Source organism: Microcaecilia unicolor, chromosome 11 (assembly GCF_901765095.1).
Source record: "Microcaecilia unicolor chromosome 11, aMicUni1.1, whole genome shotgun sequence".
NCBI classification, from domain to species: Eukaryota; Metazoa; Chordata; class Amphibia; order Gymnophiona; family Siphonopidae; genus Microcaecilia; species Microcaecilia unicolor.
Window position 1 is genome coordinate 160,901,265 of NC_044041.1, and position 18,057 is coordinate 160,919,321.

An 18,057-nucleotide genomic window follows, 5' to 3' on the forward strand; every position below is an offset into this window, starting at 1 on the left:
GTCCAAACCTTTTTTAAACCCAGATATGTTTACTGTTGTCACCACATTCTCCAGCAAAGAGTTCCAGAGCTTAACTATTTGTTGAGTGAAAAAAATATTTCCTCCTATTTGTTTTAAAAGTTTTTCCTGTAACTTCTTTGAGTGTCCCCCTAGTCTTTGTACTTTTGGAATGAGTAAAAAATTGATTTACTTCTACTCATTTTACACCACTCGGGATTTTGTAGACCTCAATCATATCTCCTCTCATCCATCTCTTTTTCAGGCTGAAGAGCCCCAACCTCCTTAGCCTTTCCTCACATGAGAGGAGTAGCCTAGTGGTTAATGCAGTAGCCTTTGATCCTGGGGAACTGAGTTCAATTCCCACTATAGCTCCTTGTGACTCTGGCCAAGTCACTTAACCCTCCATTGCCCCTGGTACAAAATAAGTACCTGAATATATGTAAACCACTTTGAATGTAGTTGCAAAAACCTCAGAAAGGCAGTATATCAAGTCCCACTTCTCTTTATCATTTTGGTTGCTGTTCTTTGAACCTTTTCTAATTCTGATATATCTTTTTTGAGATACGGTGACCAGAACTGAATGCAATACTCAAGATGAGATCATACCATGGAGCGATACAGAAGCATTTTAGTATTTTTTCCTAATAATTCCTAGCATCCTGTTTGAGTAAGCATCAAAGTGTAAAAATATAGTTACCAAAAACACCCTCATATGGTAAAAGCTTCAGAGTCAGAGTCAACAGAAGGAAACTCAGACCAGACGCAGTATGCCAGAATGTCACAGGCCTCAGTTGTATAAGATATTTCAGACTGAGAGCAAAAGTTAGAAACTACTAAATAAGATCTGATGGTAGGTATCTTACCTTCAAAGTAACTGGCAAGTTCGGAAGCAGTCCAAGAAGAATGATCATAGTTTTTAGTAGGATCAGAGAATAGAGAATGCATAATTTAAAACAGAACCTGTGAGTCCTTTGTACTGTTGAGTAATAGATTTTCTTAGCTTGGACAATGTTATGTTTATATTCTTTAATACTTTCTCCCCATTTGTCATTTTCAAGACCTAGAGCAGTGGTTCCAAAACTTGGTCCTGGAAGCACCCCAGCCAGTCAGGATATCTACAATGAATATTCATGCATGCAGTGCATGCTAATCTCTTCATGAATATTCATTGTGGGTATCCTGAAGAACCTGACTGGATGGGGTGCCTCCCAAGACCAAGTTTGGGAACCACTGACCAAGAGAATTCCATAAATTTTCCAGACTCCTACATTCTCTTTTTTTTGGAAGCGAATGTACTTGCATACCATGGAAAGGAACAATTTCTACTGCCTGGATTCCAACTCGATTAGAGCTGATATTCAGTGGCACTGTCTAGTTAAGTGCTGCTGAATATCTGCGACTGCCAATTCAACTGGTTTAAGAGGACAGGAGCCTCTTTTGCCCACTTGAACTACTCTGAATATCAGCCCCTATTTTTTTCTCTGTTTCTGTGATGTTCAGTGTTGTTCAAAGTACGAGGTCAAAGTACTTAAGTAAAAGCAAAAATAAATGTATATTTTAATACTTAAGTAAAAGTAAAAATACAATGAGGAGCACATTAAAAAATGTACTTAAGTAAAAGTATAAAAGCTACAGCTTAATGTAATACTTTTTGAGGAAAAAGTAAAAGTACCGTAACTACAGTGAATGCAACTATCGTTATCATTTTTGTCCCAACAATTTTATTGCTGTACAATTCAATCTACTTCGCTTTTAGAAAAATTGAATTTTGAAAATGACTGTCACTTATGTGAGCGCGCTTGTGAGTCATTAATCCACCCCAGCTAAAAGGTGGAGGGGAAGACATGGTGGTAAGGCCATGGAAAGACAGATATTCATCAGAACAAGTAGGGGACTACAAATCCCAGCTTCCCTGGGATAGACCTAGAGGAAGAGACTCTGGGAGGAGGAGTGGGAGGGGCAGACATCTTCAGGAACATTTGAGGGACTACAACTCCCAGCTTCCCCGGGGTAGATCACCTGACTCCTTTAGAGAAGGTGGTCCACACTATGATTCCCAGGATCTTGGGAGGTGGTCAAAAGACTCTTTTAATGGTGATAAGCCTGACTACAAATCCCAAGTTCCCAAGGGTGGGATGCATCATCTTTCCAGGCCAGCTTATGGTAACGATTATCAGCTGCAGGAGAGTAGAGGAGAGGTAGTTCTGATGGAGTGACTGCCCACAGAAGGGATTTCAGAGGTTCAAAGGGTAGAGGGAGAGACTGAACTGGAGCCTATGGACACCTCTGCCCTAGCCAAGGTAAAGAGTGGGAATTCTAAGGGAATGCTAGCAACCTTAGTGGTTAATTTGATTCAATACATGGAGAAGAAGCTTAATGGGAGCAACTGAACTTGTTTGGAATATAATAGAAGTGTGTCCCTGGACTCAAGTTTGACCCAGGAATGGATACCAGAGATTTAGTTGCTGGTATGTCAAGGGGGGGGGGGGGGGGGTCCCCCCAAGCTTGAGTATGTCAAGGGGGGGGGGGGGTCCCCAAGCTTGAGTCTGAAAGAGGATAATTAAATTGAATGAACTTTCTTTAAAAAACTGCTTTGACTTTGAGGAGGGGTTGTGTAGCTGAGGACTTTGCTTCTGCCAGAAGAAAGGGTTTTTTTCTAGCTCCCTTTGATAAGTCTAGACTGTAAGCTGGCAGTCTCTATGAACTGAGCTGTGGATAGCAATAAGGCTGTTCCAGAATAAAAGGGAAGGAAAAACTCCCCATTTATTAGTTGCTATAATTTTTGAGTTGGTAAAAAGTTCTATAGAAAACCCAGAGTGGTGTTGTGCACCTGGATTGGACAGAGGTGAGCACGGTCAAGCAGATGCAGAGCGTGACAAACTGCATTATCAGGAAGTGGATTCTTCAGTCTGATGTTCCTTCAAATCAGGCCAGGGCATAGGTGCCGACTCCATGGGTGCTGTGGGTGCTCGAGCACCCCACTATTTCGCTGACCAGAAGTTCCCTTCGAGCCCAGAATTTTAAAAGTCCCTCCCTCCCTCCGGGTTCTAGGGCCGTCTGTCTGTCCCTCCCTCCCTCCGAGTTCCAGGGCCCCCCCAGCCCCTCCAACCCCTCCGTCCCAGGGCCTCCCCATCCCTCCATCCGTCCAAATTTTAAAAGCCATCTTCTTACCTCATCGGTGTGTTACGGCGGCAGCTGCACGCAATGAAAAGCATGCAGGCTCGCGCTTCAGCCTTCCCTCGTCTGTCTCTCAGCTCTGGTCCCGCCCTTGCGGAAACAGGAAATGAGGGCGGGACCACAGCTGAGAGACAGATGAGAAAAGGCTGAAGCGCGAGCCTGCACGCTTTTCACTGCATGCAGCTGCCGCCATAACACCCCGACGAGGTAAGAAGATGGCTTTTAAAATTTGGACGGAGGGATGGAGGGGCGGGGGGGGGGTGGCCCTGGAACGGGGGAGAGGGGAATGCACCACCTGTAAAAAAAAAAAAAAAAAATTCAGCACCCCCAATCATTTTAAAAAGTCGGCTCCTATGGGCCAGGCCACAATATTACTGATGCCTTTTAACTGGGTCTGCAGGTATTGATCAAGAGAATCTCTGAAACACTTGACTTCCTTAAAGCAAAGAATGCTTTATCATCATCATTGTTTGCTATCGTCTGAATTAATAGTAGTGCTAATTCATCACTTGCATCTTCATCTTTATCATTGTCATGCTGGCCAACTACTAATACTTATCATTTCTATAGGTTGTAGTAGCAGTAGTGATAATTAAAGATAAGGCTTTCACAAAGTTGAAATCATCATCTGTTGTCCTAACTATTTTTCATCTGATGGCAAACTCTGAATATCTTCAAGAACTGATGCAAGAATGTCGTATGTATGGAAACTCTTCAGTCTTAACTATCAATCCAGTGGACTGTCATGCCAAAGTAAAATTTCCCATGGGATGATGAGCAGTCTATTTACCAAGAACTGCAACCAGTTTCAGCTTCATCTCTGCTTTAAAGTGACTGAATTCATCACTATTCTGTTTGGCTAGAGACTAGTAATCAGTTCAATAAGCACAGGCAACTCTACTGTTCTCATAGGCTATATTCCCTGAACACCAAATTTTAAGATGAGATAATCCACTGTTTGTGACAAGGTTTGCAATTGCAAAATTCTGTTACAGGTTTTGCTGTTTCATTTGGTTTACTGAGGAATCTTCATTTAGGTCTCTCTGCCACTTTTAATTGCAAGCACCAGAAGTAACTAGGTAAAAGTAGTAAAACTGCTGCCAATGCTGACAGTTCTGCCATTGCAAGTATTCTGATCTACTGTCTCCTATGGCGGTTTCACAGGGAATGGGAAATGCTCACAAGGACATGGAATCCAGGGAGACCAAGAGGGGCATAATCAAGCGCTAACGCCCATCTCCATGGGCATCTATGTCTGAGAACGGGTACGTGAAGAGGTGGGACAGACCGTATTTTCGAAAAAAATGGGCATCCATCTTTCGTTTCGAAAATATGGTTTTACGGACCAAAATGCCATGGATTAGTTGTTTGTGAGCTGGGCATTTGTTTTTTTAGCGATAATGGAAAATAAAAACGCCCAGCTCAAAAACGCCCTAATCCAAGCCATTTGGTCATGGGAGGGGCCAGGATTCGTAGTACACTCGCCCCCCTGACATGTCAGGACACCAACTGGACACCCTAGAGGTCAGTGCGGTGGACTTCAGAAAACGCTCCCACATGCATAGCTCCCTTACCACGGGTGCCGAGCCCCCAACCCCCTCCCCCAAAACCCACTACCCACAAATGTACAACACTACCATAGCTCTTAGGGGTGAATGGGACACCTACATGTGGGTACAGTGGGTTTTGGAGGCCTCCCATTTACCAGCACAAGTGTTACAGGTAGGGGGGATGGGCCTGGGTCCGCCTGCCTGAAGTGCACTGCGGTACCCACTAAAAGTGCTCCAGGGACCTGCATACACGCAGGCCTCTAGGACTTGTTGCTTCTGTATAACCTTACCAAACCATAACAGCACTAATTCCAAGGACAGGACGAGCTACAACCATATGTGTGGAAAGGCAGCACTATAATTACACCTGGCTCTAAAACACCAGTACACAACCTAGTGAAACAAAAAACAAAACAAAAAGGGCTGCAAATACTACACGCTAGCAGAATACTGCATCTTGATCACACATGAAAAACACATGACACAACAGATATGAAGGCAAAATACTGAACTGGAAAGTTACCTCAAGAAGCCAGACTCAGCATGCAGCAATACAAGAAAAATTGAAAACTGCATGCAAAATATCACAGATGCATATTTCCAAAAGCTGGCATATTCCAATTAATAAATTCTGAATTAAAAAAAATGTTTTCTACCTTTGCTGTCTGAGCATTTAGTTTTTCTATTAGCTTTGGTCCCAGTGTCTTCTGTTTTATGCAGTGTCTTCTTTCCATTTGATATTTTTTCTCTCACCATGTCGACCATCCTTCTGTGTCCTTATGCGTCCTGTCTACCATCTGTAGCCCTGTCCCTATCCTTTCTCCATTTTCAACATCTGCCCTCAAAGTGTTCTAATCCAGCCCTTAAATTCAGCAAATTTTCCCTCCATCCATATCCAGCATTTCTCCTCACTCCACTCCCCTCCATCCTTGTGCATATACTTCCTCTGTCTTCCCTCCATGTCCAGCATTTCTCCTCTCTCCCTTCCACTCCATCCGTGTGCATCTTTCCTTTCTTTCCTTCCCTCCATCCTTGTCCAACATTTCTCCTTTCTTCCCTGCCCTCCATTCCATCCATGTCCAACAACTCTCCATTCTTCCCTTCCCTCTCCTCCATCCATCCATACCCAGCAAATTTACTCTCTCCCCTGCCCCCATTCATCCATCCATGTCCAGCAATCCTCCTCTCCTCTGCCCTCCCCTCCATCCATCCATGTCCAGCAACTCTCCATTCTCCCCTGCCCTCTCCTCCATCCATCTCCAGCACTTCTCCTGTCTCCCCTGCCCTCCCCTCCATCCACCCATGTCCAGCAATTCTCCCTTGCTTCTCCCCCCATTGCAATATCTATCCCTCTCCCTCTTTCCCTCCCAAATGCAGTGTTTATCCCGCTCCCTCGTTCCTTCCCCCCCCCCCGGAATGCTACTACTACTACTTAACATTTCTAGAGCACTACTAGGGTTATGCAGCGCTGTACAATTTAACAAAGAAGGACGGTCCCTGCTCAGATGAGCTTACAATCTAAAGGACAAAATGTCAAGTTGGTGTAGTCTAGATTTCTGAGTATAGGTGTGGTGGTTAGGTGCCAAAGGCAACATTGAAGAGGTGGGCTTTGAGCAGTGATTTGAAGATGGGCAGGGAGGGGGCTTGGCGTATGTGCTCAGGGAGTTTTTTCCATGCTTGAGGTGAGGCGAGGCAGAAAGGGCGGAGCCTGGAGTTGGCGGTGGTGGAGAAGGGTACTGAAAGGAGGGATTTGTCTAGAGAGCGGAGGTTACGGGTAGGAACGTAAGGGGAGATGAGGGTAGAGAGGTAAGGAGGAGCTGCAGATCGAGTGCATTTGTAGGTTAGTAGGAGAAGCTTGAACTGTATGCGGTACCTGATCGGAAGCCAGTGAAGTGACTTGAGGAGAGGGGTGATATGAGTATATCAGTCCAGGCAGAAGATAAGACGTGCAGCCGAGTTCTGAATGGACTGAAGGGGGGATAGATGGCTAAGTGGGAGGCCAGTGAGGAGTAGGTTGCAGTAGTCAAGGCGAGAGTTAATGAGAGAGTGGATGAGAGTACGGGTGGTGTGCTCAGAGAGGAAAGGGCGAATTTTGCTAATGTTATAGAGGAAGAAGTGACAGGTCTTGGCTATCTGCTGGATATGTGCAGAGAAGGACAGGGAGGAGTCGAAGATGACACCGAGGTTGCGGGCAGATGAGACGGGGACGATGAGGGTGTTATCAACTGAAATAGTGGAGGGAGAGGAGAAGTGGGTTTGGGTGGGAAGACAAGAAGTTTGGTCTTGGCCATGTTCAGTTTCAGGTGGCGATTGGACATCCATGCAGCAATGTCAGATAAGCAGGCCGATACTTTGGCCTGGGTTTCCGCAGTGATGTCTGGTGTGGAGAGATAAAGCTGGGTGTCGTCAGCATAGAGATGGTAGTGGAAGCCATGAGATGAAATCAGGGAGCCCAGGGAAGAGGTGTAGATTGAGAAAAGGAGGGGTCCAAGGACAGATCCCTGGGGGACTCCGACAGAGAGTGGGATAGGGGAGGAGGACGAACCCTGAGAGTGTACTCTGAAGGTACGATGGGAGAGATAAGAGGAGAACCAGGAGAAGACAGAGCCCTGGAATCCAAAGGAGGACAGAGTGTCAAGAAGTAAGTTATGATTGACAGTGTCAAAGGCGGCGGATAGGTCGAGGAGGATGAGGATGGAGTAGTGGCCTTTGGATTTGGCGAGGAGTAGGTCATTGCAGACTTTAGATAGTGCCGTTTCTGTTGAGTGCAGGGGGCGAAAGCCGGATTGAAGCGGATCGAAAATGGCATGAGAGGAGAGAAAATCGAGGCAAAAGCTGTGGACGGCGCATTTCCTGCTGCATCTTCTCTCAGCTTTGCAAGAAGACACAATTTCAGCTCCAGTCCAATAGCTTTAGCTAAAGGAGGTGGTAATGCATTGCCAACCTGTCTATGCTTATCGAGAATATTTTCAAACAATCTGTAGGTATCAGGAAAACCCTGGGACCGGGCACACTCACGTACGCTGACCACACGATGCTGCTCTAGATGAAGAACACGACTCTGTTTGCCCATAGGCTCTGGATTGGTGGCGGTGGTACTGAAGAAGCCTACCCACTCTAGTCTCCCATACAAGCCTGCCCAGTGGTTGTGTCTGTTACCGATGTGGGGCAGGCACCAGGGGATAAGGGTGTTAAACTGTCTGTCTGCTGGGTCATTGGAGCTGACTCTGTGGGTGCTGTGGGTGCTTGAGCACCCCTAATATTGAGAAAATTCCTTGTGTGTGTCCAATGAGGGGTTATTTTCATTGGGCTTAGCACCCCCAATAATTTTGAAAAGTTGGCTCCTATGTGCTGGGTCACATGGTTTACCTTCTGCACAGGAGCAGACGCCTCTGAGCACACCGGTGCTACTGCGCCCATTCTTCTTCTGGTGGTGTGTATACCTTAGTTTCCTGGTGGTTGTACCATCTGAGAGCCGCACCTCTATGTTTGGCAAGTCGCGCCAGTCTGAGCCAGGAGCCAGAGGAACATACCTCATGCGAGCAGCTATCAGCGCACTCATATCCTTGCAGATGTGGTCCCTAAGAATGGGCTGGTACTGAGAACCTCTGATTTGCCTCTGGAAGCAGGACTGAGGTTCCCCATTGTAGGAAATCTTGAGGGCAGAAGCCCCATTCCTAATCTCCGGCAGGTCTGACATGGTGATGGTTCGGAACAGACTGGAGTTTAGTCTCACAATGTTGCTGACAAACTTCTTGTTATCTACTACCACACTGAGCTGACAGGCCTGAGGTGCAAAGACATGCAGTGGCTCAGGGAACATGGGCAGCTTCTCTCTTGGAGCTGCTGCCAGAATAATGGCTCTTCTCCTCGTCTGAGCTACTCCATACTGCCCAGCCTGCAGCACACCAAACGTGCACTGGTAGCCCATGCGCACGAGGGACTGCAGGGAGGGACTGCGAGGGATAAACGGTGCATCGGGGGGGGGGGGGAATGAGAGAGAGCAGAGAGCCTGTCAGTAGCGGTGGCGTCGCGAGCTGATCAAATTATAGGGACTGCGGCATGCCAACCTTACAGCTTGCTTTGGGGCTTCTCGGCCTGACGGCATGACGTGCCCCGCCTCCTCTGACCAGCCTTCCTGCTTCCACGACGGCTGGACGTATCATAAGGAAGACTGGTCAGAGGAGGCGGGGCACGTCATGCCGTCAGGCTGAGAAGCCCCGAAGCAAGCTGTAATAAGGTTGGTGTGCTGCTACCGGCAGCGATGGGCGATCTAAATCACATTGGAGGGAGTGAGAGGGATAGGGACTGCACTGCAGGGAGGGAGTGCGAGGGATAAACGGTGCATCAGGGGCTTGCGGCTGGGGAGGCTTAGCCTCCCCAAGCCTCTTATACCGGGCATCTGTGCTACACACCAATTCTGCCTTGTCATAGATTCTGTGACTGATTGCAGGGGGCCTGGCTATTGTGGGGTGGGTCCCTCAGTGATCACCCCAACCCCTGAAGGGTGGCCTGGCATTTGAGTACTGGCACCTTTTTCGCTAGAAAAAACACACTGGGAAGAACTAAGTTCTGTAATGTGGCTAACACATGAAAGGGATCTAAAACTGTGTTACAAAAATGGCCACTACCTCATGGACTACCGGAAACAAAACAGGGCACACACAGGGGGAAAAGCACCATGGGAGTACAGCCTACCAACTACCAACATTGTGAGCATTTAACACAAGCTACTGGAATCATGAAGCCCAATACCCTACACCCACCACAATGCATTGCTGATGTGACTCTGCAGTGCGCATAACAGAAAAGGTGTCACACTCATCCAAGAGCCACATCAGAACCAGGGAAAGGCTGTCACAGGATAGAACACATTCTGCTGTCATGGAGGTGGGTATGGCATTTGAGGCTGGCATAGAGGCTGGAAAAAAAAGTTTTTAAAGTGGGTTTTTTTTGGTGGGAGGGGGTTAGTGACCACTGGGGGATCCTCTGGTGGTCATCTGGTCAGTTGGGGCACTTTTTGGGACTTGGACCTGATAAAAAAGGGCTCAAATAAAGGGACCAAATTCTCGTCCAAAACGCCCTTCTTGTTTCAATTATCAGCTAAAGACGCCCATCTCTCCTCGGCCGATAACCACACCCCAGTCCTGCCTTCACCACGCCTCCGACACGCCCCCGTCAACTTTGTTCGTTCCTGCGACGGAGTGCAGTTGAAGACGACCAAAATCGGCTTTCGATTATACCGATTTGGTCGCACATGGGAGAAAGACGCCCATCTCCCGATTTGGTTTGAAATATGGGCATCTTTCTCTTTCGAAAATAAGCTGGCAAGGGTGCTGAACTAACCTCCTGCCTTATCACTGTTCAAGAACAGGCTGCAAGCAGCAAACTTGCAGCTGAATCAAAATAAAGCTGAAATTCTGTGGATTCAAAATTCAAGTTCTCAGATCCCAGAGCTTACCTGCGGCAATGGAAGGTTAGGTAACTTGCCCAGAGTTATAAGGAGCTGTAGTGGAAATCAAGCCCAGTTCCCCTGTTCTTAGGCCATTGCACTACTGCCAGGCCATTCTTCTTAATGGGTAGTACAGTGGCCTGTGATCCTGGGGAACTGGATTCAGGGAACTGTGTTCAATTTCCACTGCAGCTTGTTGTGACTCTGAGCAAATCACTTAATCCTACATTGCCCCAAGTACAAAATAAGTACCTGTATGTAATAAGTACGGTAAACTGCTTTCATTGTAACCACAGAAAAGCAGTACATGAAATCTCATCCTCTTTCCCTCCCCATTATTACCATTCTCCAATGGTTTTGTATTATTGCATCCCTCATTTGTGGATTATATTCCTGTTTATATTTTCTTCTGTTTTTTGGTAACAATTTCCTTATTGAATATTTGTTTCCTATATGGCTTTGCCTTTGGATATATATTTGAAATGTTAATTAAAAAAAAAGAATTAAGAAAAAAACACTTAAAAGTTACGTAATCCTAGATAATGAGGAAAACAATAGCAGTCTCTCTCTCCTTGCCATCTCTTCCACTTTCTTCTCCTTTTGTTGTCCTAAATCATGAACGCTGTAGCAGCAGTGAGCACAGGACTCCTAGACTCCAGCACTCTGAATAGGTTTTGTTTAAAAGGAAACAGAGGAGGGGCAGTGCTTGTGAACATTCATCATTTATGAACTCACAGGTCCTTATGCTAACTGTCTTACTGAGGGCCAGAGGAAGGGAGAGTAGCAACCCTGTATCCGTGACCTCATCTACTAGGTATGTGACCCCTCTTGGGTTCCTGACCCACAGTTTGGGAACCACTAGATGAGTTAGGCCAATGACTACCAAACTGTGGATCATGACTGCCAACAGGGTCACAAAAATCAATGGATGAAGTCACCGAAATAGGACTCATTCATCTCCCATGAGACATGTGACCAGTAATGTGCCTGTGAGCCAGATTTAGAAGCTTCACCCATGTCTCCTCCTCTGTTCACTTCCTGTTAGACTGGAAATCCATGCAGAGGACCAGGAGGACCCCTGGGTGCACACTGACTCACAGGCTCAGGCTACTATTGCTGTGAGTGTGGGAAGAAGGGGGATGTGGAGTTCTGCTTTCTTGTTTTATTTATTTGGATTTTACTTGTGCCTTTTTCAGTAGCAGCTGAAGATGAGTTGCATTCAAGTACTCTAGGTATTTCCCCATCTTGGAGGGCTGATGACCTAATCTTTGTTCCTGAGGCAACGGAGGGTAAAGTGACTTGCCCAAGATCACAAAGAATAGCAGTGGGATTTGAACCTAACTGCTAGGCTACTCCTCCATTATTAATTACTATTGGATAAAAGTTTGTGAAGCACTGATTTAGGCCATCTAGTATAGATCCTAATTTGAAAGGACTGCATATATTATGGGTCACTGTGTCTTTCCTTTGCCTTTTCTATCATGCATGAATATAGATGCAGTTTGCATTATCCATTACATATTTATTATTTGTAAGGTTTGTGTATTTCAGCGCTCACGTTTATTTGTTGTGATTTAATATGCTCTACGTTGCCTTGGGGGAAGTCTTCATAAAGGCTGGTAATAAATTGTAATATAGAAATAAAAACTGCTTTTGGTTGAGGCTTACACTGGCTTGTATGTGACTCTGCTGACACCTGATGGCTGCTCTTGGTAGCATAATGTGATAGTGCGTGGGAAGAGGCATAGTAACAGCATAAAGGCCCATTTAGCACAGGATATAAGTACATAAGTATTGCCACACTGGGACAGACCAAAGATCCATCAAGCCCAGCATCCTATTTCCAACAGTGGCCAATGCAGGTCACAAATACCTGGCAAGATCCCTAAAAAGTTTAATATATTTTATGCTGCTTATCCCAGAAATAATCAGTGGATTTTCCCCGAGTCAGTTTAATAATGGTCTATGGACCTTTCCTTTAGGAAGCCAGCCAAACCTTTTTAAAACCCTGCTGAGCTAACCACCTTTACCACATTTATAGGTCAGAAAAAGGTCAAGACATTCAGAATTTCCTGTGTATTTGACAAAAGGCTCGCCAAACGTGGAGCTTTTTTCAAAATACATATAAGGATGTTCAGAATTATATGTACAGTTGGAACAGTGATTTTAATGAAATAACATGGGTACAAAAAGAGTGGCTTCACTTGATGTGCTACATGTACAGTATAAGCCACTGGGAACCACAATATAGGCACCTTGATGCTGCAATGGCATCTGGATGCCAAGATGCCATTATTTTTATAAATAAATATTTATATGCCCTCTCTTTGACATGCAAATATCAATTAAGATGGTTTTCAAATAGAGAATACTATCATTTCTTATTTCCCACAAGCTTCCAATTTAGAGATTCAATATGGGTCACAATATGAAGAGGCTGGGCATACCCAGGAATATACAGAGATAATTCAAACAAAGTAACCACTTATTAGACATTACAAATTTAAGGGGTTTTTTTTTTTACTAAGGTGCACACACCTTAGTAAAAGATCCCCTTAGTTTATAAGAAGGAATTAAGCGATTCTGAAATAGTCCATAGAATGTCAATTTCCTGAGTTTTTAAAGAGTAGCTGGTTCCACCATTTAGCTGCCATAAGTTGAAATGTGTTCTTAAAAATGGTTTTATACTTAACATGTGCTGGGTTAGGATAAAGCCTGGCTGTGTTCAATCTATTATGATTTGGAAATAAAATTTAAATTGTTCATATAATCTGGTACTTCACTATGAATAATAGGAAAAAAAAATCAAAGTACATAGTTTAAAAAATGTTCTAGCTTCTACTGGCAAACAGTGGAGTAACCCTTTCAAATTTGGACACTGAAAATATAAGCCTTGCTGTTGTATTTTGTAATGTTTATAACTTCTTTAGGGGTCCTTTTAATAAGGTGCACTGAAAATGGCCTGCGGTAGTGTAGGCACGTGTTTTGGGTACGCGCAGAATCATTTTTCAGTGCACCTGCAAAAATTGCCTTTTAAAAATTTTTGCTGAAAATGGACGTGCGGCAAAATGAAAATTCCCACGCATCCATTTTGGGTCTGAGACCTTACCGCCAGCCATTGACCTAGTGGTAAAGTCTCACGTGGTAACTGGGTGATAATGACCTACGCGCGTCAAATACCATTTGGCGCGCATCCAAAAATAAAAATTATTTTTCGCACATGCGTATTGGACGCACACCAAAAATGAAATTACTGCAAGAGCCACGCGGTAGCCGGGCGGTAACTCCATTTTGGCGCACATTGGGTGCACGTAGATGCTTACGCAGCTTAGTAAACAGGTCCCACAGGGCTTGAGCACCACATCCCACATACAGTATTATACACAGTAGTCAATCTGTGATAAAAGTAGAGACTGTACTGTTAATCTAAAGTTATCCTGTTGAAAGCAATGTCTAATGTATCTCAATTTTTTTAGAATCCCAAAAAAACGTCTTGGTAGAAGTTTTTATTTGTCAACCACTACTCTCAGAATTTTAAAATAAGGCTCCAATTTAATCAATTTATTTTCATCTGTTATTTGCCAATTTAAATCGAGATTGTAGGGTGATCCTAATAGCAGAAATGTAGTTTTGTCTTCAGCTTTAATCGATAATCATTTGCTCATTTTTCTGCTAATTGAATACTTAACAGAACAAGTTCTCTTCTTTCATTAAAGGGAAGATATATTAGAATGTCGTCTCATAGCTAAGGGAGCAGATGCCCCTTGCTGATAAAATAAATCCCAGAGAAGACATCATTACATTAAATTGTATAGGTGATAAAGGGGACTTCTGAGGAACCCCATATCCTGCTGTCCAGTTCTCTGTACAGGATAAGATTTCTAAATCAGATGATTGAAAAGTACCTTTAACTTGCATTGTAAAGAAAGCCTTATACAATGAAACCTCGGTTTTCATTTTCGGTTATCATCGGTTTCGGTTTTCGTTGATTTTTTTCAGTGAAAAATTTGTCTCGATTTCATTGGTTGCCTCGGTTTTCACTGCTAATTTTGTGAAAACAAAGGGCGATCCACACGTTCTCCTGATCATTGTGGCGTTGTTTCTTGTTGTGAGAGCATCACTCCGCGCGTCTAATGCAACGCACGCAAGATAAAATCAAATGTGCTCAAATCTCATTTTCCCTGTTATGTGTTTCCCTTACTAATAAGTTAACCCTTTCCCTTTAGCTCCATCATGGGACTATATTTATTCTCTATAAAATGTGGTTTTGGTATGTATTTTGGAGTGTCTAGAACGAATTAATTGGATTTACATTGATTCTTATGGAAATAATTGCCTCGGTTTTCGTCTGTTTCGGTTTTCATTGATTGTTTTCGGATGGATTATCAACGAAAACCAAGGTATCACTGTAGATTATTGCTACACCTCCTCTCTCTCTTTTTTTTTTCTCTAAATAGATCTAGTATTTTATAACCATTAGGAATGAGATTAAGTTGGCATTGAGGTGCCTACAGTTTGGAGCACCCGCTTATGCCATATCAATGACAGTTCTTAGTAGGTGTGCCTAAGTGTGGCAAGCTATGCACTTAACTTTTGATATTGTATAAGTTGTGTCCGTAAGTTAGAGACAAGCCTCTCCCATGCTCCGATCTCATGGATGCCCCCTTGCAGTTATGCACCCTGAAGATATTTATACACGTAAGTGCCACTTTTACAACTTAAATGTGTTACTGCTAGATTTGGTACAAGGAACTTAATTCCAAACCTCAAATGTTTACCTTTCCAAGGGGGGTTTTAAGAACACAGAGAGAAAGCACATTTGCCCCCTTGCTCACTGCTCTAAACCCCAGGACCAAAAAGCAGTTATTTTGCACTTAACGCATGCTTCGGATAAAGTATAAATACTGATGGGGACATTTTTGAAACGTACAACTTCAAAATAAACCTATACAAATGAGTATATGTCAAACTTCTTAGCATATCCAACTTACTTCAATCTTATTAAAAGTGAGAGGAAAAGCCTCCACTGACTCCTTTTTAGCTTCACAGCCAATCACTTTCAAGAGTTCATGCAGTCATCATTGGCTGAAAAACCTCTCAACAATCTTTATTCTACTAGGTAAATAGTCCATATAAATCCTAGTTACTCTGTTAAAAGCAATGTCTAATGCATCTCAATTGTTTTAGAATCCAAAAAAGCCTTCTTGGTAAAAGCTTGTATTTGGCCATTTATTACTGAGGGCATCTGATGTCATTGTATATATGGGCGCCATTTTCCTATGACTAGATAGTGCAAGAAGCCGTGCTGTACAGCCACAGTGTGGAGTCAGGTATTTGAGTATGTTTATGTCATAAGACTTTTAAGTAGAGCAAAAAGTTGTGATTTTTCTGTACAGTTTTTTGTATACTTTTCAGTCTGACAACGTTTATTTCACAGATCCTGATGAAGGTTGCGAGACTTTAGCCATTGTTGGCTGTGGAATCTGGACAAGTTGAGATGAAGAATTGATATATTCTAAAAGTTAAGTAAAATATTTATATGAACTATTTACCTAGTAGAATAAAGATTGTTCAGAGAATTTTCAGCCAATGATGACTGCATGAACTCCTGAAAGTGATCGGCTGTAAAGCTAAAAAGGAGTCAGTTGAGGCTTTTCCTCTCACTTTTAATAAGATTAAAGTAAGTTGGATCTGCTAAGAAATTTGACATATACTCATTTTTAGAGGACTATTTTGAAGTTGTACTATTAAACTATCCTCAATAATCCCTTGTATTTTTTTTTTAGGACATTTTTGAAAATACATCTGTATTTCCCCTGGAAAAACATGCCTCTGTGGAGACTTCTGGTTTGGTATGGCATTGGCATGGACGCCTAGGAAGGAGCTCCTGCACATTTGTTGATTCACTTGCTCCCCTAGTGGATTTAGTTACAATTTCCATCTCCTAAAGTGGTTAACTGGTGCTGATATAATGTCAGCTCCAAAGGATAAGAAGATTGACACGGTCTTTCCTCCTGCCGGCAGTGCCAAGCATCCTAAGCAAGAACTACCGTTGCCGATCAAGATGGCCACACCGCAGGAACTGTCAGAGCTGAAGGAGCCAGTTCTCGCTGAACTGAGCCAGATCAAACTAATAATTCAAGTTTGTACTTAGCAGGTTCTGGATCTCAAAAATGATCTGGTGAATCTAAGTGCCCAGGCTTCAGTGAGCAACAAGGCCTACTGGATGGTCAAATATTGTAATTAGAAAATAAAGTCCATGGTCTTCAGCATCAAAATAAAATTATGGATCACATTCAGTCAGCCGCTGGAATAACTTGCACATTCTAGGCCTTCCCAAGGGTCATACTAATAGCCTAGCAAGTTCATTTTTCAGTTCTATCAGTACTCTGGGATGAATACCATCCGGTCCAGGAGATTTGCTACTCTTCAGTTTGTAGAACTGTCCCATTACATCCTCCAGGTTTACAGAGAATTCATTAAGTTTCTCCGACTCGTCAGCTTCGAATTCCATTTCTGGCACTGGTATCCCACCCAAATCTTCCTTGGTGAAGACCGAAGCAAAAAATTCATTTAATCTCTCCACTACGGCTTTGTATTTCCCTGATCGCCCCTTTTAACTCCTCGGTCATCTAGCGGTCCAACTGATTCTTTTGCCGGCTTCCTGCTTTTAATATACCTAAAAAATTTTACTATGTGTTTTTGCCTCCAACGCAATCTTTTTTTCGAAGTTCCTCTTAGCCTTCCTTATCAGCGCTTTGCATTTGACTTGACATTCCTTATGCTGTTTCTTATTATTTTCAGTCAGTTCCTTCTTCCATTTTCTGAAGGATTTTCTTTTAGCTCTAATAACTTCCTTCACCTCACTTTTTAACCATGCTGGCTGTCGTTTGGTCTTTCATCCTCCTTTTTTAATAAGTGGAATATATTTGGCTTGGGCTTCCAGGATGGTGTTTTTGAACAGCATCCATGCCTGATGTAAATTTTTGACACTCGCAGCCGCTCCTCTTTTATTTTTTTTCCACCGTTCTTCTCATTTTATCATAGTCTCCTTTTTTAAAGTTAAACACTAATGTATTTGATTTCCTATGTATACTTCAAAGCTAATATCAAATCCGATCATATTATGATCACTGTTATCAAGCGGCCCCAGCACCATTACCTCCCGCACCAGATCATGCGTTCCACTAAGGACTAGGTCTAGAATTTTTCCTTCTCTCGTCAGTTCCTGTACCAGCTGCTTCATAAAGCAGTCCTTGATTTTATCAAGGAATTTTACCTTCCTAGCGTGCCCCGATGTTACATTTACCCAGTCAGTATCGGGGTAATTGAAATCACCCATTATTATTGTGTTGCTCAGTTTGTTTGCATCCCAAATTTCCTTTAACATTTCTGCATCCGTCTGCTCATCCTGGCCAGGCAGACAGTAGTACACTCCTATCACTATCCTTTTCCCCTTTACACATGGAATTTCAATCCACGGTGATTCCAAGAAGTGTTTTGTTTCCTGCAGAACTTTCAATCTATTTGATTCAAGGCTCTCTTTAATATACAATGTTACCCCTCCACCAATTCGATCCACCCTGTCACTACGATATAATTTGTACCCCGCTATGACAGTGTCCCACTGGTTATCCTCCTTTCACCAGGTCTCAGAGATGCCTATTATATCATTTAGTGCAATCTATTCTAACTCTCCCATCTTATTTCTTAGGCTCCTGGCATTCGCATATAGACATTTCAAACTATGTTGTTTGTTCCTATTTACATCATGCTCAGTACTTGACAGTATTAATTTGCAATCTTTTGTCTGATTTTTATTTTTATTTAAGGAAACCTGATCTACTATGGTCTCTTTTGCAATCTATCAGGATACCC

The 18,057-nt window shown here is 43.4% G+C and overlaps 1 protein-coding gene across 1 annotated transcript in view; it reads right to left on the reverse strand.

The window, feature by feature from the left end:
• The window catches only part of LOC115480996 (DNA (cytosine-5)-methyltransferase 1-like), a 44,205-nt gene that overhangs the window by 13,774 nt on the left and 12,374 nt on the right, over nt 1-18,057 (reverse strand). Inside the window, exons 2-3 of the mRNA XM_030219978.1 lie at nt 8,070-8,683; nt 7,585-7,934 (exon numbers count right to left, since the gene is read on the reverse strand). Of these exons, the coding sequence (XP_030075838.1) occupies nt 7,585-7,934; nt 8,070-8,683 (964 nt within the window). The remainder of the gene's footprint in view (nt 1-7,584; nt 7,935-8,069; nt 8,684-18,057) is intronic.